The sequence below is a fragment of the Barbus barbus genome (genome assembly GCF_936440315.1).
Source record: "Barbus barbus genome assembly, chromosome: 26".
Taxonomy (NCBI): domain Eukaryota; kingdom Metazoa; phylum Chordata; class Actinopteri; order Cypriniformes; family Cyprinidae; genus Barbus; species Barbus barbus.
In genome coordinates, this window is record NC_136754.1 from 28,002,346 (window position 1) to 28,024,127 (window position 21,782).

At 37.6% G+C, this 21,782-nt stretch overlaps 1 protein-coding gene across 3 annotated transcripts in view; it reads right to left on the minus strand.

The window, feature by feature from the left end:
* Positions 1-21,782, minus strand: part of LOC306846410 (GREB1-like protein) — a 58,535-nt gene that overhangs the window by 31,749 nt on the left and 5,004 nt on the right. For 2 of the 3 annotated variants that reach the window (XM_079379782.1, XM_079379780.1), the window contains exons 1-3: positions 4,965-5,221; positions 2,250-2,334; positions 1,167-1,326 (exon numbers count right to left, since the gene is read on the minus strand). In XM_079379782.1, the coding sequence (XP_079235908.1) occupies positions 1,167-1,323 (157 nt within the window). In that variant the 5' untranslated portion in view covers positions 1,324-1,326; positions 2,250-2,334; positions 4,965-5,221. Of the gene's footprint in view, positions 1-1,166; positions 1,327-2,249; positions 2,335-4,964; positions 5,222-21,782 lie in introns of those variants that run through there. The other variant, XM_079379781.1, reaches the window with a different exon arrangement.

The following is a 21,782-nucleotide window of genomic DNA, read 5'->3' on the forward strand; positions in this document are numbered from 1 at the left end:
TAGTAACATTGCCGGGTTCAGTCCCGGAACGAGCGCTGTGTGAACAAAAGCCGGATAAATGCCGTAAAGGCTGATGACGCGCGTTATCATGTGACTCTTTCACCAGGTGTTTTGAAGGCAGATCAACATTCACACAACGAAAAATGTGTAAACTGGAATGAAGCAGTGATCGAAGCCCCTAACTATCCGCGCTGAAGCTGAAATCGTTCGCCAATTTAGGTTTTTTTTCTTGTTTTTCGTTCGCCAGTTTAGTGAAATGGTGCGCGGCGCATTATATACGTTACATGATGACGTCACGTGTCATTCCGGAACATTTACGGGTTGTGTGTGAACGCGCGCACAGATTCCGGAAAATCACTGGCAGTGTGAATGCAGCAAATCTAACGACCCGGGAACAATTGCCGGAACACATTACCCGTGTATTTTCCGGAATCTCTGTGTGAAAGGGGCTTAACAGTAAGCAACTTTGCAACTACATGTCAACTAGCAGTCATTAGAGTATTAGTAGACTGTCTGCTTAATATCTTCTAACAGTTTATTTTGATGGGTCCACAACATACAACATACTGACTGTGAGAAACTTTGCAAGTATATGTCAGCTTATTCTACTAACCCTAAACCTACCCTAATAGTCTACTCTGAGAGTTAGTAGACATGTAGTTGCAAATTAATGAGAATTAGTTGACATGTAGTTACAAAGTTACTTATAGTTAGTAGAATGTCTAAAGTTGACTATCAAAATAATGTCTAACCTATTTTCATAATGGTATTTCTATTGCAGAAATACATTTTACATAGATAATCTTGACTTAAATTGTTTTATTCATTATTTTGAACTCAATTCAAAAAGCGGATTGCAAAAACTAATTTAAGGTACATAGAGGCAGTTTCAAGCAAACTGAAAAGCGGGGTGAACAAAATATATGTGTGAGATTATAGTATGTATTCTCTTTATGCTGGATAAAATATGATTTTATCTGAAGAAAACGGTTAGAAAAGTCAATTATCATCAATGGACATGAAATGTACCCTAAATGAGCCATATATGAAGCGTTTTGATGGATGCAATAGAGTTTTTTTGACCAGTTTTTAGAAAATCACTACCATATGCTTTTCCTTAAAATTCAATTTAATCAAAATCAATTCCTCTGAAGGCAAATGATTACCTTCCAGGTTGCTAGGATACTGATCGGGCTCGAGATACAGCTGTGTGAATACAGGCTGTGGGTCGCCGCCGCTCGATCTTAATGAGGCCTCTATGGAGTTGTGAAGAGCTTCCTCAAAGCGGGCAGATTTCAGCTGTCCCGCGTATGAATTCCCCATGATCTGAAACAATTTTCACACATTCATTTTGTTTAATTATGCCCTGCATAAATACCACACACACACATCATGATTAGTTCAGTTTTGAACTCACAAAGTAGATCTTTTCATCTATTCGGAAGGAAACATTAATGTAATGTTCTGATGGACTTCTTGAATGAGATTGTAATTCCACCCTGAAAGAGCCTATTTTTAGACTTTGCGCTTGAAACCGTTTCTGCTATATTACTAGCACAAACAGCTATACTGTACAAAGAAAGTTACAATGCCTGATTTAAAACAGTAGGATGAAAGAAACAACCATTTTTACGACTTTTATGTAGACTCCTTGAGCTGTTTTTGTTCAGCAATACTTGACTATAAAAAATATAACTATAGAAAAGTAAGAGATAATGTACAGTCATTATTACAAAATAAACCCTGATGGGATGATCAAAACCCTGACATTAATCGGAGGGGCCTTACATCACATTTAAGGGGTGAATTTAGCTTTAACAACAAAGCTAATTCACAGAAATAATAGACTGCAGAAAGGCACAACTGACCAATAAAAATGAGGTACTCCAGAGAGTCGTGTAATAAATGCTGATATGAAGAAAACTTATATCGCTGAGCTACATGTCAAGTACACCCATCTCATCTGTTAGGCCATCTGCTCTGCATCGATGCTTAATTTGCGATTCTGATTGCATTTCCTTTCCTCTTTTTACGTTTTTGTTTGCCTTGTGAAACTACAAAAGCTATTGGTTTCTACTAAACTAGATGACAATCAAGACGATAAATGCGTCTGCCACATTAAGTTCATTGAAAAAAACCCTCAAAAACAGATCTCATATTTGACAATTAACTACTTCTATGCAATAATATGGCTGCAACAGTACACAAAACATTACATTTGCTAAATATATGCCATTGTACCACTATACCTTTGATAATATTTCTTTAGCTGCAGAAGGACAGGATCACCTCTTCTCCATGGTATATCAAGGTTAAACTGCAGTATTCCTGTACCTACAAACAAAAGGCAAACTTCATCAGAACTTCATTGACAGTATAAATACCATGTGCAATATCATATGGTACATAACTTGTTGGAGCAATACACTGGGAATAACTTGTATCATGTTAATCGCTCTCTGAGTCACTTGAACTGTGCAATTAAATCCAATGATTGCAGAATTAGAGATTGGCAATGGACTTGTTTTGATTTAAAAGCACTGAATGGAGTTTATTGTGGAATAAATCAGTAAGATTTGTATGTGGTGAGTATTAATCCATGCGTTATCTCAGATCAGACAGTTGTTTGTAAAGCTGAACAGATTGCAGTGATCTTCAACATATGTAGCTGTTAACTGATAACGCTGAGGGATGAGTTATATGGCACCGTGACCTCAAGGGAATGTTTGTGGAACGCACAGGGGAAAGGAACTCCATGTCTCTTACTTCCAGGATTACACAAAGACTGATGCGACAGGTTTTGTGCTTTTGGTCTGGTTAAAACAAGAGTGAAATGCAGTAAAGCCATCAATCAGTCGAGAAACACTTCAATCAAAAGTATCCCAAATTCGCAAAGATTATACGACCTACATTTGAAAATCAGAAAATGAACGACCTTACTGGTCATTTTTATTAGTACTTTTTAAAGTCTAGGTGATAAAATGGATTTGTTTAGATTTAAGCAAATATATTGATCTCTACCAGGTGATGCTATGATTAGTTTCACAATAAATATTGCAGCAACAACAAATATAGCATTATATGTCAGCATTTCTTTGAACATTGTGAGATTTGTGAATGATTACCCAGAAAACCGGATATAATTGAGACCAACTGCAGTCCAAAGAGGCAAGTGTCTTCATCAGATACATTGAAAAAGCTAAATCTTTGAGACTCCACATTGGATCTGAATTTTTTCTCTGTCTCTGCAGTTTGACAAACTGGAAAATTGCTGGTGTGACACATGGGTCATGTCAATTGATGCCACCATTGAATAACTCAAAAAACAAGTAGCACACCCTGTTTTGCAAACAGCACTTGGAGGCCTGTTGGGTCAAGTTTCAGCAAATCACTCATCTTGATACTGTGGTAAACAGAGGAAAAGTGAGGTAGCAGCACCTGAGCATAGTTCTGTCCTGCCTTCAGGGCTCTCAGGGTCCAGTTTGACTGCTAATGACACATAAGGGGTGTTAAATGCTAATGTGGACATGCCTGCAGAAAGCCTTGCCTTTAGACCAGGAGCTATTTCAGCTCCAGTCACCTCTTACTACTTCCATACAAGCTTTCAATTTGTTTTCTAATTCTGACTGATTATCTTGCATACAACACATCTAAAAATGCACCAACTCCTTTTTATAACAAGAAATTGAAGAGAATGAAAGTAGTTGACTTCTAAAAACAAAAATTAATCACTGAAGATTCAATATAACACTGAAAGCAATGAACATAGGTCTCTTTTCCTGATCAAAACGAGTTTACCGACAACCGAGGCCTTGGTGTGACTCAAATGGTGTGTTCAAGGATGTCCAATCCCAACTAAAGAAACTAAAAACTCTACAAATATAATCTAGGAGATCCTGAAATAGCCAAGAAGGGAAACACAACACTTTAAGTAGCCAAAACAAACCAACCCACAGACATAATTAGGCACAGCTACAAAAATTTGTTTGCTTTTGCCGGTTTGTTTAGTCTCAGATCAACAATTTTACACGTACGTTGTCCAATAGACGCAACATGGATATTTCAGTCACTATTTTGGTGCCACATGCAGTTTGATGGCTTAGTTTCTTGACATAACTTTGTGAAATAGATTTGAATATTTTCATTTATTTTATTACCAACAACAAGGACAAAAACATTTAGCATGGATGTTCTTAGATGGTCAAGCGATTTGTCTTGTTGGTATCAAAAATGAACAACATGATAAATATGTTTATGCCTTTGCAATTTTATGGACATTTTCAGAGTGCAAACCCTTTGGTTTCTTATTCTTTTGAAAGTTCTTTGGCCTCAGCACCTGAAATTGCTGAAAGAGTGCTTTTATATTTCTCAATAAAAAGGCCAAGTAAAAGGTTTAGATGAAATGTGCCACATGTAGCTGTAAATGTGGTTACAGTCACACAATGCACATTACCACTAAAGGTCTTTCTCTCAATCCACTCCCTCTTTTGTTTCCTTCCTTATCTGCATAATTACATTAAACTGATGACAATGGAACTTGCTTTCAGTGCACTTTCAATGAACAAATTCTACTTTAGTTTCACAAATTTTTTTTTATAAAAATAAAATGAAATTTATAAAAAAGATCCTATTTATAAGGTACAGACATTTAGACTAAAAAATCAACACATAACTGCATGATTTCAAAAATCCCTGCCTATATTTACATAAAGAGTAACACTACACCACTTAAATTTTGACTCAGCACTCAACACCAATTCACACTTTGTCTTTTTTTTTTTTTTTTTACATTCAGAGACATTAACTAAATTAAAGAGAGTTTAAAGAGCAAAACTTCATGCACGGGGATGGGACAAAGATTAGCCAATGCAAAAATCTTTAAATAAATGGGGCGCTAAGAGCCATGGCCATTCACACCAATTTAGCAGGTAAGTGTTAAAGAAACTAACATGACGCTTCTGTACCTTTCATAAGCAGCCAGGGTGTGGAGTGTGCCTCAAATCCCTCTGAAGACCTTAAAGCAGATCACTAAACAGGCTATTTCCATATAGCAAATGTCCTTCGGATATCCAAAAGCAGCGTCAAGGCTGTGACAGTATTCCTTGTCCCTGTTGAGAGCCAGCAGCTCCCTGGTCATGATAGTCCAGAGTCGGGGGGCGGAAAAGCCTGATTTCAGGAACTCCAGTGGAGCCAACTGCTCTGTCCTGTACTCAGTGGCTCTGGATACACAAACCCTCCAACACTCACATACACAAACAGCAGGCCCTCCCCCCGTTCCTCTTGCCCCCTCCCTCTTCTTGGCCATTTGCTCTGTGGGGTGAGAGGAGCATTCTCTCAGGACTCATTCATCTTAGCCCTTGCTGACCCCCTAAGGTGACAGATGCTGTTGTGGAGAGGGCCATATCGCCGAGCACGGCACAATAGAGGCGATGCGCCTTCGTGCGCCACACGCGTGCTGCATTCGCCACGCACGATGCGCAGATGCCCCTCTCTTAACGTGACACCGGAGACTGCTAAGTGCCACGCTTGCAGATGGGGGTACGACGCAAGGCGAAGGATCGTTTTCCTCCCCTTCTGCCGCTCCCCGTTTTATTGGGGCCATTTTACTGATAGGGCACACCAATGGCAAACAAGGGACACTTGCTAAAGAATGTGGGGTCAGTCCGCATTTTGTCCATCGGCCTTGCCTGAACTCACATCCCTCCCCTCGCCGGAGGTTGACGATTAACTGAGAATTTAGGCCCATTGTAAATAGCCGAGTGGCAGGGACTCATCTGGTCTAAATAACTTGATAGGGGATTGATGTTTTGCACTTTACCGGATTGATAATTTCCTACGGCATGTCACGGAGAAGTGGCTCAGAGGAAGTGAAAGAGATTTGAACGCAAATACGGGAGGATCGGGTTCCCCTGGTGCTCCAGGGTCTCTCTAACAATGACTCCATCTCTCTTCTTATCTCACAAGATAATGACAAAATATTGTGATTCGGATGACCCTTTCGTTTCAGGACCTTACAGTATTTAAATAAACCAGTGCTGGTCCATTTGTTAACTGTTACCATTCATTACAACTCATTATGGATCCAAATATACACAGTAGATTTAATCAACACACCCGAGATCCTGTTTTGTCTGCAGCGAGTAGTAGGATTTGTTAATAATTGATAACAACCTTGTCCATGGAACAAAAAGGTGACTTGACGCAAGGGTTCAAAGAGTGTGCTGAGAACCGCAACAGTGAAATGCATTTGTCAAAGTTAAAGACACAAAGAATTTGTCAAGCAAACAACAAAACAGCCATGTCAACAAAATGATGCATTAGAGGCAAGCACTTGGTGAGATTAACCAAAAAATGGAATAACCCTGTAAAAATGGCATTAACGGCATTTTGTGGATTGAAGAGTAAGGAAATCATTTTGATCAGGTTGTACAACAAATCATTAATTTATTCTGCTTTGACAACTCTTTTTGTGGGAAAAAAACAGTTGGTCTAAATCGAGCCATATACTTCTTCTCACCCTAATAAGAATTAGTAGATAGGGGCTAAAGCACTATGGGAGTCAGCTTTATACAATGACCTCCCGCCCTCAGAGGGCTTTATTAGCCTCCCAGAGTCATTAATGCTGTCATTCCAGCTAATCTGGGGGCTTTGTCTAAACATTGTTTATTTTAATTGCAAGGTTTCTTCTTCAGAAACCATTTGGACCACACAATGTTCCTGAATGTGTAAGGACTTCTGATCGACAAATGCTGGATATTTGATCAGAAATGTACATTTGCTGTACTCTTTGCCAAGACACTTTGTCAAGATTGTAAACAAAAAAAAAATGTATATGAAGATGCAGCACAAGTTCAATTTTCTGGGTAACCGAAGTGACGATTCAAGTCTCAGGCTTTAACACTATCAGACCTTAATGGGTCACTGGAAAAGGAGAAAGAGAGCAAAGCAGAGGTTTCCTTTGCTCAATTGAGCTTGTGGGTAAAACAAAAGAGTCAGTGAGTGAGCTGTCCCTCCTCTCGCCCATCCTTCAGCGCTGCTTTGAGTCTCCAGCCCTGGGCACTGACAATGGGAAGTATCTTTTCCACTGCCACCTGAGAATAGATGAGTCATGTGGTGACTCTTTCAACATCTTTTGGAGTTCTGCTTTGTCTTGTTCTCTACTTCCTTTTGTGTGCTCCATTCTCTCGAGGTACAGCAAAACTGCCTCATTCCAGACAGACAGCATCATTGTTTCGATCCAGTGAGACCAATACAACTTGGCCAATCTTTGGACCAACAAAAGCCCAGTTTGAGGTCAACCACAGGAGAGTTATTGAGTACAGAATTCAAGTTTTTAGAAATGTAACTTATTCTTGGCTTCTTTACAGAGAAATGCAATCCAGATCCAACAGGAATAAAAATAATACAAGTGGGACTACTTAATCCAAATTTGGGCCAACAAAATTACAGCTTGGGGCAAAACTTGGGGAGTAGTTTTGGGGTCAGAATGTACACTTCTTAAGTGTTCCTGACTTTTATTCTGAGAACCCCTCAATCCAAATCCAATGGCACAAACTTAATCCAAATACTTAATCTGAATTTGGACCAACTAACGCTTAGGAAAACCAAAGCGGAATAATGAATGCAGAATGCAAGCTGTGGGAAGTGTGACTCTAATTCTCGCTTCATTCTGGAGAAATGCACAATCCAGATCCAATAGGGAAAACATAATCCAAGTGGGGCTACTTAATCTAAATTTGGGCCAATAAAAAAGTTTGGAGAAAACATAGCAGAAGTTTTGAATTCAGAATGTACATTTTGAAAGTGTGACTCTTATTCTTAGCTTTTTTTTTTTTTTTTTTTGAGAACCCTAAAAATCTAAATCCAATTGGACAAACTTAATCCACATATAGGCATCTTATTCTGAATATGGGCTAACAAACAGGTAGGAAAACCAATCCAGAAACAATGAATGTAAAATGCAAGCTTTGAGAAGTGTGACTCTAATTCTCGGCTTCTTTCTGGAAAAACACGCAATCCAAATCCAATAGGAATAAAAATAATACAAGTGGGGCTACTTCATCCAAATTTGGGTCAACAAAATCACAGTTTGGGGCAAACCAGAGTAGTTCTAAGTTCAGAATGTACATCTTTGAAGTGTTCCTGACTTTTGTTCTGAGAAAGTGCTCAATTCAAATGCAATGGGACAAACTTAATCCAAATATAGGCAATTTAATCTAAATCTGTACCAACAACTTCTTAGGAAAACCAAAGCAGAAATAATAAATGTAAAATGCAAGCTTAGAGAAGCATGACTCTAATTCTCAGCTTCTTTCTGGAGAAACATACATTCCAGACCTAATGCCACAAATTTAATCCATATGGTGCAACTTAATCTAAATTTGAAACAACAAAAGCATATTTTGGGTTCAGTTCAATTCAGAATGCAAGTTTTAAAAGTTTGACACTTGTTCTTGGCTTCTTGTTGAAAAACACTTAATCCAAATCCAATGCCAAATATATTTAGTCTACATGGAACGACTCAATCTAAATTTGGGCAAACTGAAGCCAGTGCACAATTATTGAGTGCTCTAAGCTTTGAAAAGAGTGGCTTTGGCTTCTTTATAAGAACTGCTTGATTGTCTTTTCGAGTGTGGGTTTTTTGAAGTGTGATGAAATCCTTGTCATCGCATGCTTGTAAAAAAACAACTAAGAATCACATAGATGAGGTGAGAGCGGAACGTGATTTTAACGCAGTGACAAATGAGCATCAGCTGGGTAGGAGGGAAAGATCGAGGTGGCAACTGCCACAGCTCATCGAGGTCTTCAGGAGCTATCTACTCAGTGTCAGAAAAAACAAATCTACCCTAACACAGATCAATTACAACAGCCTGACAATGTCGGAGTCACGTGAAAGCCAATGCTGCCCCGGCACGTTCGGCCTCCCTGACCACATAAGGGCTTTTGCGGGCGTGAGGCGTGGGGTCTCACGCCGCTTGTCACACGTGACGCTGTGTCACACCTCACGCCGCTTGACACACAAGGCTGGCAGGTTGTTGTTCCCTAAGCCCTGCACTCATTTACCTATTAAAGGACTCTCGCAGACTTCCTGCTGGGGTCCTGAAGTGCAAATCGGGGCTTTTCCAGTGAGGCCAATATGAGCCAGGGTCGTGGAGATAACCTCCTCCACTTGGCCACACGAACCAAGGGGGGAAGGGAGGCTTGGGGGGGAGGCAACACAACAAGCTGAAAGCCAAAGCTGAAATCGGCAGAGAGAGAGAAAACCCTGACTGGTCAGCTAGGGATTGGCTTGAGGGGGGGTGGAGGTGACAGCCTGGGGAGGGGATTAGTCCAGCAGTGGACGGGGGTAGTGGTGAGCCAAGGTTAGCCTTGGTTTAAGGGGGTGGAGGCCTAGGAGGATCAACAAAAGGAGTATTTGGGCAGATGAAGAAGTCATCATCATTAAGCCACTGGAAGTTTACTGTCCAGTTATAAAAGTGACTGGAAAATGAGAGGGGCAAGAGGGCAACCCCGAGATACGGTCAGCAGACTGCAGTGGGGTGGGATCATGGGAGAGCTGTGCTCATTTATTGTTTTATAGAGTCAAAAACCGGCCTTTGTGTGACCGAAGCCCTGATTAGAGTGTTGACCTTGCCGTACATTCAGGCGGAGTGAATGGCTTTAATTTAACCTTCAACTAAATCCTGCACTCAGACAAATGTTTTACGTCAGTAATTACCAAAGACCCTTTGGAAAACCTCCTATTAGTGCAATTCAAGAATACAAGCAAGAAAACTTGGGAAAAGTAGGGATTCACAATATATCAGTCGTTAGCCAATATTAGATTTTTATTTTTTTTTGGCCAGTATTGATCATTAATAGCGCATACTCATTTCTCTTATATTTAGTTTACCTTTATCATCATGTAACGTTCACTTAAAGTTCATCTTTAAAAACACTAATAATTTAATAACACTAATGTAATCTATTTTCATACTGTACATTATAATGTTGTCATGCCTAAATGAACTTGTAGCATTTAACAATGATGTTTTTTTTGTTTTTAGTGTTTTATTTTAACTTAATTTGACACATTTTTCTTTTGAATTTTAACATCAGCCACGTATCAGTTATTGGCATAAGATTAAATGATCAACCATAACTGGAGTTTCACCAGAGAAATAGAGAAGCATTGAAGTCAAAATATCTGAAGCGGCTTCAAACTGATCTGAGCAAGTATAAACTCTTGCGTGTGAATCTTTCGTGCACATCTGGCTAACTGGAAAAGGTCAACTACAATTGTACACCTCAAAGCCAAAGTGTCGGTGCCTCAAACATCCAATGATGGCACTGATATTGGGACTCATGTGCACCAACTGGTTTTCCTTTAGAGGGAGTGGAATCTCAACAATAAAACAGTGAGACTTTATTCCAAAATCTATGGTGTCCATGTGAAAATCAAGTGTCCTGATACCATGACAACAAACAAAGAGCTCAATCTGGGTAAAGAACAGCAAGGCTGCTCTGGCCAATAAACCGGAGACCTGCCGATGAACCCAACCCTGCATTTTACAACACAGACCACAGCTGTTATTCACTAGGGACAATAATAGTTCAACTAATGGGTTAAAAGCATTTCTTTTTTCCTGTATGATTTTTAATCGGTTGCTGTTATGCACTGATGACCGGTGACATTTGGAAATAGACTAATTGAAGTGTTTATGTTTCAGTACAAATGCTCCTTACTTCGGTAGCTCACACATTCACTCCTGGTTCCTAATGGTTTGTTTGTCCTGTTCTTGTTCTCAGGATTAAATAGCCTTTATAGGCAGACATTTTTGTTACAGTGCAAAAAGTGGTCTTGTTTAATAGCCCTGTGTCACATGAAGCACATATTATCAAAACAGACAAGCGTTATCAGGTGACAAGGGCCAAAGAGAGGTCAGATGTGCTTCCTGACACAATTCCTCCTGCTTTGACGCTTCATCCATCATTATTGAGGCGAGGAATGGCAGTGCTGGTCAGGACACCACAGTTCACCATGTTATTCAACCAGATGCGACTGAAGTCTTGTATTGTCATTTAATGTTTGTGATAGTTTCAAAAAAGGCAATAAAAGTCTATTTCATCAGTTTTAGGACAGATTTCAACAATGGAAAAGTGGGAAAACTGTTTGAGTTAATCCTTGACTGATCTTGCACATCTGGTTAATTGGAAAAGGTCAACCAATGTTTTACACCTTTTCCTCAAAGCCAAAGTGTTGGTACCACATGTTAATGCTGAACTCATGCAATGTCGGTACTACTGAAATATGTTTATTTTCTGTTAGAGATGCACCAAAATGAAAATTCTGAAATGTATAAGATGATAATTATTTTCATAATACGGCCAAAAACTGGCTATTACGTAAATTATAAACTACTTTGTCTAAAATCATAAAAACTAAAATTAGTTTGACAAGTTTTAAATCCATGACTTAAGGCTTCACAAAATGATTTTTTTCATAATGTACAGTATTAACAATGGATATTCGTTTTGAGATTTTTTTCATTAAGATTAAATTGTTATTAAATAATCAGTGTTTTAATTTTAAAGATTAACTTTAAGTAACCATTAGTTGTCAGCTGAAGTAAACTGATTAAAATTATTGAAAATTAGCACGAACAATTAAATATATATTTTGAAATATATTGATATAGTTCTGATACATTGTAGGAACGTATCTAATTTGAACAGCGTCTCTAATTTCCAATGAGTAAAAACAACTAATAATGACGTCAGCACTGAGCGTTGTGGGCCCTTACATGACTAGTTACTCACTGTATAGTGGATTCCCACCAAAAAAGACCAAATGATAGTACGACTGAGCATATCAGCCTGTAATCAATTTAAATAAAAGCGTCTGTAAGTCGGAGCAAAGAAACAGCACTTTCCCCTCTTCAGAGTGACAAAGCCACCTTGAATGAGTGAGTGACAAATGAACAATGAGGGTCTTTAATGTTCTGAGGAAAGACCCCTGTACTCGCCCCCTCCCCACTTCCTTGCAGAGCGCTCAACTGTATCCATCATGCTCCTCTTCCTGACCCCAGGCAGCCTCTGCCGCATCAGGACTGCTGTGTGTGTGTGTGGTGGGTAACAGCAGTGATAAAGCCGAGTGAGTTGCCCACGGTGATAGGGTTGACAATTTAAATCCTCTTGCTTCTTTTTTGTTGTTGCGATGTAACAAAGGCAGGTTCAATCTATAGTCAGTGATGAGACAGACTCAAATCAACTGTGCTGGGAACAGCCAGAGCGCTCTCAAATCAGACCTCATGTGTGATGGTTTTCGAGTTGCTGTAATAATGATCATAAAGACATGCTACACCAGGGTTTCAGACAAAACACTAAATTATTGTTAGCTGTAATACAACAATACGTGATCTCGTAAGAAATGTTTAAAAACTTCCTTTTACTTTAATGCCTTTTTTATTTCATTTACTGAACACTGGCATCAAGCAACCATGTACAAGCAGCCGTTGACCATACTTGATATGAGTGTAGATCAATGTTTACATATGAATAAAAGCCAAAAGTAAATCTATTAATCCTATTTCATCAAAAACATGGATAAAACTGCTCGATTCCTATGGATTATGTTTATAATATCTTTATTACAGAGTCAAAGTTTTGAGTAAATGGATTTTCAGTGATGGGAAATCTCTCACCTTTCATTAAAAATATCTTAATTTGTGTTTCAAAGATTAACCAAAGTCTTATGGGTGTGGAATTTTCATCAAATCTGCCTCATGTCATTCCAAACCTGTATGACTTTATATGGAACATAAAATAAGATATTTAGAAAAATGTTGAAGAACGTAACAAAACAGAATTGGTTATAACTGACTGAAAATGCAAGGACAAAGAAACACTGAGAAATTTCTCAAAATATCTTGGAACAACACGAGGGGGAGTAAATGACAGATCATTTTTGGGTGAACTGCTCTTTAGACATGTGAAAGACTTTAGACATGTGAAAGACTTTAGACATGTGAAAGACTTTAGACATGTGAAAGAGTAGCTACAGAAATCAAATGCTTGCGCCGCACGCCATTATAACTCAAATATCCAATAAAGCCCAACTATTTGGCAGTAGCAGGTCTAAAGAGGTTTTCTAATGTGGCATACAGAGAGTTTATCTGAGGAGAAGCGGCCATCAAGACCGTAGCATATGTTCCTCACGGGTAAATATTTGCCCTTTCTCTTATCATGAGCGGCAGGGCCACGAGTCTGGATGCTTCCTGAGGTCAGATGAGGTCCAGCCAAAACACAGCTGCTCCAAGAGTCCAGTGGATTTGTATTTACTGTAAGCTTAGAGATAAAAATAGTATAAATGCATAAAAATCACAAATCCATCAATAAAGGTAGCCCTCACCAAACCACACTTTAAAGAACTCGTCACCCTGATGTTAGTTTTCTGGGTGTTTTTCAAGGCGTTGTTATGTATGTGGTAGCTACAGTGTTGTAAGAATGTATTGTGCATTTTTCAGCAAAATGTTTGTCTCTCTGTGGCTTGAATAAAGTCTGTATGCTTCACACAGAGAGCTATAATAATCAGGTCACCGAGGTCCAGACATTTGTACATTTTTTGTATTCAAAATAAAATTTAATTGTCTCTGAATGACTAATTTTCACTTTAAAACTCCTATGAGCGTTACATTTAGACAGTTTACCTAGATTGTTCAGTGGCCATGGAGTGAAAATGATGAGTTTAGGGCTAGCAATAGGCGTACGTTATTTCCAAAACACATTTTGAAATCATTTATTTTGGGGGGCATGTTTTTGTTCATTACCATATCAATATCGGGCAACTACAATGTCGGCACTTAAACTGACAAAAATCATAAAAGCCCATAGAGAGCACAGGCATGTTATTGCTGAAAGGACACCACATTTGGTAAGAGAAATATACTACTATCTGTAAGAAACAGTCTTAACGCTATTAAAAACAGTTGCATAGTACACAGATCTGTGCAACATGTAGGTTATAGAATGAAATACGCCAAATGGCCATGAATATAGATACTTTCTCTTTCTATTTGCTTTGTTTTATTTATTTATTTATTAAAACACCGAACTTCAAACTCATTAATATCACTGTGTTCATTCTTGAAGTGAACGTTTGCCTGTTTTGTGATTAGATTAATGGTTTCGTCTTGAACTGCCATCTTGAACCGAACACATCCAGTGTGCCAAATTAGTAATTATAAAAGTCTTAAAAAGCACCAGGGGTGCACATAAATGGTGTGCAGGTGCGCAACCAAAATAAAAAAATGTGCTGGGTAAATAAGTTCAGACTGCTTATTTGCATAGCAACAGGGTTGACGGCTGTTAATGACCAATCACCGTTTTCGATTGATTAACTGTAATACCGTATAAGACTTCCGTTTGAATTGAAAGCATAAATATAGGCTACATGCTGCCGGTTTGAGAGTGAAACGCAAAATATCACTCTGCAGCACTAAAACCAGCTGGCTACCTGCCAAAATAAAAGCTTTCTGATTTTAGGTTTGAAAATTAAATTAAAATAATTAATTAAAATATTTTTTATGCAATACTCATTTTTTAAATATAATACTATTACCACACTTTATTATTTTATTTATAAAATAAAAAAATAAAAAATCTAAATAAAGTGGAATAATACTATTATTACTTTATTTTTTTGTAGTTATATTTCATGGGTCACACTGATTGCAGCAAATCAAATCTCCAGGTGCTCTCATGAGAACCAGACTGAAAAACCTATGCGCACCCCTGCCAATATCTATGTAAAACACAGGTACACATTTTCTAACAGTAATCAGAGTTTCTTTTAGTAGCTAATAAAAAGGATAAAGGATGTAATAAACTGCAATAAATCCCTCCAATACAAAGGGATTTGAAAGAGAAGCTCATCGTACTGTTCGTGGGAGTTTAAGGAAAGCTGTGGGACTTAATTCACTGGTAAGACTGATCTCTGTTTCTAGAATCCATTTATGCAATCAGCAGGGACAGTATTCTTCTGAGATCAGAGGAGGATTCAGAGCCAGCACTCTTTTCTCTTTTTCTCTCAGCTAGATTGTGGAGTCCAGTCATGGTCACCGTGACTTTGGCCGGCCCACCCCGTTAGCTCTCGCTCCCCACCCCTCACCCCATCTCCCCGGAGCTGCTATTGGTGACCTTGGGCTTAACTGGCTTCATACAGAATGCAGAAGTGTCCAAAGAATGCTAAAACATTTGGACAGAAATGAAACAAAACAGTGTGTGGAAAGAGAAACAGAGCGTGATTTTTATGAGGTTTATCACCTTAGTGAAGGAATCTCCTGAAGCATTTCCAAGTTTGTCAGGTTCATTCAGTGCCTTCAAAGAATGTAAAAAAAAAAGAGTGCATATGTTTGATAAAGGGAGGTATATTAATTCAGAGTGGCTCAGCTCTGTTTATAGTAAATTTGAGCTTTTTAAAAATAAAACTAGCAATTTATACTGTCCTGCAAAATAATAATAATAACATAAAAAGCATTAAATCATGTCAGCAGTGGGTTTCCACAAAAGGTACAGCTCATGAAAAACACTCTGTACTCTATTAAGGCAAATAAATCACGTTAATCTTGCCTGCAATTTTTCAATTGAAGTGAGCAGTATGTACTTGAGCAGACAAGCCAAGATGAAGGGCAAGTCAGGTTATGGCTGCAGGGAGAGAAGAATTACATACTGGCATGAACCAGAGAACAACCTCACCTACCATAACACACAGCCTGAGGGTTATTATACAGATTGAATATTAATGCACAATGCTAGCTGGTTGCAAGGTGGTACTAACATGATGAAGTCAAAAGAGCTCACCCTCAAAATGCCTATGATATCCTGATCTCTAGATATGGTTCAGATCCCTCCTTTAATATTAGTCTGTGGGATTGTTTGTCAACTTAACTGTTAGGTCAGTGGTTCGCAGTCAGAGAGCCATAGATCACGGAAAATAAAACTTAACAAATACAGAAAGTGTGATATCTAGACCTGGAAACGTCATGTAAATGAATAAAACCATGTAACTCCTAACAGATACGCTTTTATATAACTAATACAAAAATGTGATTTCTAGACCTGGAAAAGTCACATAAAATTAATAAAGCTGTATAACTCATATATGGGTCGTATAACATATAACAAATATGAGTCAAAGACGAGACATCCCATTTTGGTGTTCACATCAAATTCAGTTTATAAAAGTAATTTTATATACACAAAACGCATATTAAATGCAAGTAAATTGTCTACTTTTATGTTTCAAATAACTTCTGTGACAAATGCCAAAATATTGGTAAAATAGGCTAATGTTCCATTCAGTATAACAGATATATTTATGTAAAAATGAAACATATATTCTGACCTATATATATTGCATGTAATATATGTTTGTAATATAAAATATATAAAGAAAATGCAAACATACTAAATTTTAATAAATTTAAATGATTAAAAACTTGCTGACAAATGGGTAAAACTGGTTTGAAGGATCATGGCAAAGAAAAAAGTGGTAAAGATTTAAAATGACAATTAATTAGTTTTTGAGTCTTTTAATGTCCTCTAATGATTCTGGTTCTAAATATGCCTGACTAGATTTTTTGGTATATAAACTATTGTTGCACAAAACAACATTTTAGTGGGTGTCTTCTGTAAATCATGGTAAAAATGTATGATGGTCATTATTCTTTGCTCTAAATAAATTAATATATACGTAAAATTAACCAGGACACATTCTAATGTACAGGGGAAAATAAAAGCTGTATTAAACTTTATTAAAGCTAGACTTGGAAAAGTCATGTAATAAATTTAAGGACTAATTCTAACTAGTTGACTATTAACATGCATATTGCATATTACTAACATATTGGCTGTTTATTAGTGCATAATGATGCCTCGTTCTGCATGAGCATATTCTAGATCCCTTAATCAACCCCATACATAAACTTAACATCTACCTTACTAACTATTAATAAGCAGCAAATTAAGAATTTATTAAGGCAAAAGTCAAATAGTGAGAACTAGTCCCCATAGTGCGACCATATAACCTTATAGCTCCACAGGCATTTTTATATTAAATATAGCCTACATTTTTTCTAGTTGTGCCAAACTCTAATAGCTTATCATGTAGAAATAGTGCATAAAAATATATATAAAACAATCATTATCCAGTAAATCAGGATCAACTGGAGAAATCATGGGGCCTTTTGGATATTGTTGTGGACAATGAGGGGCTTTGGAGTCAAAAGGGTTGAGAACCACTGAACTGAAATGAGCTTTAGCAACAGAGATGCTCGTCAAGTGCATATTTTATGATTTATCTAAACGCTCCTGGCTCAAATGCTGAGCTCAGTGTTGCTAATGAAGTGTTGAAGAAGTGCAGCACAGCACTGACACATGGCCTCCTCGTCCTTCATCGTGACATGTCTTCCTTCAAGCCGAGCTGCTGGCATACCCTTGGATTTTTTTTCCAGGCATGTTTCCTAACAAATGACTGGAGGCCGGTGCAGATAAGCTGTGTGTGCTGAAAACATCAGCCTTTTGAAGGAGAGGAGGAGGAGGTCCAGGACCCATCTGCTGCAGATAAGGGCCGTCCTGCTCGTCAGCGCCCCGGATTACCACGACAGGACAAGGAGACTCACATCCATCTGTGCCACGTCCTGGCACCCTATCACATCAACACAATCCTCTGTGCTCTTCCTTCCCTTTACACTGTACAAACTCAGCACAGTCACTAAAACAACTGAGGCTGTGATTCATGCCTGAAATCTGAAGTCTTTGTAAACGCTGGAGCATAAAGTTCACATATTCAACCTGGTAGTCAACATCAGAGCCATAACCACTATATATATTAAAACATGGAAACCCCCCCCCCCCCCCTCCCAAAAAAACCCAAAATAATTCTCAATGTTGAATAAAAAAAGTCATAGACATGTTATATGCCCATTATTTATATATTGTTATTGTTGTTGTTTTACTATTAAACGTTACATTTTTTGAATAAAGTAGCATCCAGTAAAAATGTTTCTGTCCAAGTCTGCACATAATACATTTTTCTGTTGGTGCTGCTTCATCTTCTACAGTAAAATCTGCCATGTGGATAAAAAACAGGGTGACAAAATGTAAGAAAACAGCTTTCAGGTCCAAACAAAGATATATTAGCTGATGTGAAGAAGGGCTTTGGAGGGGAGCAGCCCACCTCCCGAGAAACGATCAATGCACATGAAAGCAAGAGGTCAGCAACCTTTGACATCTCCATTCAGAGGGGGGAGGGGACGCAATCTTTTGTAAAATTAGCTACATTGATCCAATTGTGTGATATTGTCGAATCCAAGCCCAGACTGTGCGGCAGACACTTGTTTCAAATTTGTCATTCCAGAGCTAAATAATGACACCCAAACTCTTCAGTTTGGATGCACATATATGTACACATACACATACATATACATATGCATATACATATCTTGTGATTTTTGTTTCTTCACTATCAGTGTGGTATTAATAAGACTAATGAGAAAGAACATTATGACACTTTGGCTCTTTTTAAGTCATTCAACATCCCAGCTCTCATTCCCTGTAATTTTTACGCACGGGAGGGAAAGACAATGCAAAGAAGAGTTCCATGCATTCTTGCCCTGTCTTTAAAGAAGAGGACAGGTTAAACGTTTACAAGCGGCCAGGCAGAAGACAGCCAGGTCTCCGCTGCAACAGGACAGGGGTCACCGCCGAGAGCCGTCAGGTGGGAGGAGGAGCACTGAGCGCTCAGAATAACTTCAAGACTTAACCTTCATTTCAAAATGAGCAGAGGATCTCAGATTGAACATTGAAGTTTATGACAGACAAAAAAAAGAGTGGGAAAGGTCATGGAGGGCTTTGAGTGTCATGGACAAATGGGCAGATGCACCAAGAACATTTTACGATTTTTACGATATGAAAGGTCAAGGAATGGTCAGTTTGTACAGTGTCATTACCATCTAGGACTCTTCACATAATATTGTGTTACACAGGTTAAAAACAGAATGTATTTACATCAGATTTTTTATTTATTTATTGTCACAATGTACGTTCAAAGCAATTAAAAAAAGCTTCACTTCTGGCCTCTATAAATAATATTTGTAATTAGGCATCAAAACAAAACAAAACAAAAAATTACTTGGTTTAGTATCTTTTAATCTATTATACTGAATATGTAATGTCTGTGAAATTTAAAAAAATATAAGATCTACAGTATATAGCCCAATATGTCATAAATTACAGTCGAAAATTAAAGATCTTCTCAATGATGGTAAGCAGTCAAATTTGCTCTTTCTAGAAAACATATTTGAAATATTTGTAACTCAGGAGATTCCTGTACTCTTTAGGGGAGACGATTGTTTGAAAGGGTTAAGAGTTTAATGCATATGCTTTCAAAATATGAAAAATGGGTCACACTTTATTTTAGGGTCCAATTCAACTACGACTTTTGCCTCAATTAACTCACAATTTGCTGCTTATTAATAGTTAGTAAGGTTTTATTACATTTATGTATTGGGTAGGATAAGGGACATAGAATATGGTCATGCAGAATATGTGCTTAATAAGTACTAATAAACAACCAATATGTTATTAATATGCATGCTAATAGGCAACTAGTTAATAGTGAGAATTGGTACCTATAGTGTTACCAAAAAAAATGTAATGTAAACCTCAAATAAATACTGTTAAGAAAATGAGACGTTAACTAAATTATTAATAATATAAAAATAGAACAGAAAAAAGAAAAAAAATAATTCACATAATTAGTTAAAGGACAATTTTGTCATTCACCCTCATGTCATTCCAGACGTGTTTGACTGAGGATATGTGCTTTTTTTGTCCATAAGGTAGATGTCAACAGTGGTTTGGTCAGCATTGGCAACATTCTTCAATTATATTCTTTTAAGTTCAGCAGAAAGAAACTCATACGGGTTTGGAACGACATTAAGGTGACTTTCATATCTGTGTCAACTATCCCTTTAATTCTGATTTGGAGGTTAGTACAGAAAAATCCTGATTTTGACTGGTCAATGCAGCATTCTGTAGTCAAGTATTTTGTAAAATGATGACATAACAGGGATAATGTACAGTCTGGGTCATACTAGACCCCTCTGTCCTGTTCACCGTAATAACTGGATGTATACTTTCCCTCACTTAACTTCCCATTACTTGTCTTGTTCAGTAAATTTTTAAATGTCATTTTATCTGGCAAGTGGTGGCTTGTGTGTGAGACTGAGGCCAATACTTTTATAGCGATTGAATGAGCAGGAATTATTCAGACTGAACAGTATGTCCTGAAAGGCTTATATAAACACTCAATCAATGGACTTCCAAACATACTGCCTGCCAAGAATGCTGCACCGCAGTAATGACATTTATAACCTTTCACTTTCACCAGAAACCTATTAGCAGTTTCTTGGTTAATAATAAACACAGAAAATCTGCATCAGCTGACAGAATCATAATGAAAAACAGCATTTAATAAAAGCAATGGAGTATCTCAAATAACTTTCATTAACTAACAGCACGATTGCACTGATCAATTCTCTTCTCCTGCCCTTCACCTGGTAACCATAGCCACAAGAAGAGGAAACAGCATTTATTTGTGCTCCTTGACATCTGCTATATCTTTCACAATGGTCTCAATGCAACATTTTTATGTTGCATATTTATATTTCAAAATAGGTTCAGGTTTTTGAAACATAAAACTGGTCCTTGATCTGCTCAATCCAGCACCACTAGCAAACTTTAAGAAGCCACTAGCCACTGTAGGGCTCAATGTTACTATTGTCATCTTGGCTGAAATGAAATCCACAGACCAAGATGTTTGTCTAGAGAAAGAAGCACCTGCTGCCTGAGTCGTGGTCAATCTATTCCAAGAGTTTCAAACAATAGGAGGGATTTTAACAGCTAGATGAGCATCTTTTTATCTTGCCATCTGCACACGTCACCAGGAGCCTTCTAATTTTCTGCAGCACAAAGGCCCACAACAAAATAAGCTTTTAAAATGACCTCTTTTAAGTGCATTAATTGCTACACGACTGTTCAAAATGTTGGGGGTAAGATTTTTTATGTCTCTGAAAGAAGTGTCTTATGCTCACCAAAGCTGCATTTATTAATAATATTGTGAAAGTGTATTAATTTAAAATAACTGTTTTATATGTGAATATATGTGAAAGTATATTTATTCCTGTGATCAAAGCTGAATTTTCAGCATCATTACTCTAGTCTTCAGTCACGTGATCCATCAGAAATCATTCTAATATGCTGATTTGATGCTTAAGAAACATTTTATAATATTATACGTGCTGAAAACAGCTGCGCTGCTTCATATTTTTTTGCAGAAACCATGACACGTTTATTAGAAATCTTTTGTAACATTATAAATGTTTATTACTGCTGATCAGTGTATGCATCCTTGATTGAAAGTACTAATTTAAAAAAAGCTTAATGACCCCAAACTTTTGAACGGTAGTTTATATTGGAAAACATATGGATATTGATAGACCGATATACAGTATTTTGCTTACAGTAAACATTAAAATTTAGGCGGAGGGGGGTTGCATTTCAGTATGGACTAAATAACTGCTTAAAATAGTCTAATTATATTTAAATAGAAAAAAAAAATGCATAAACACCAAGCATTCAGCATCAACTGATTAACTGCCTGAAAAGTGATATTATAAATCAACACCATTAGAGCAACAGCATCTATAATTTGAATGGTAATTTAAGCAACTTAATTGTAT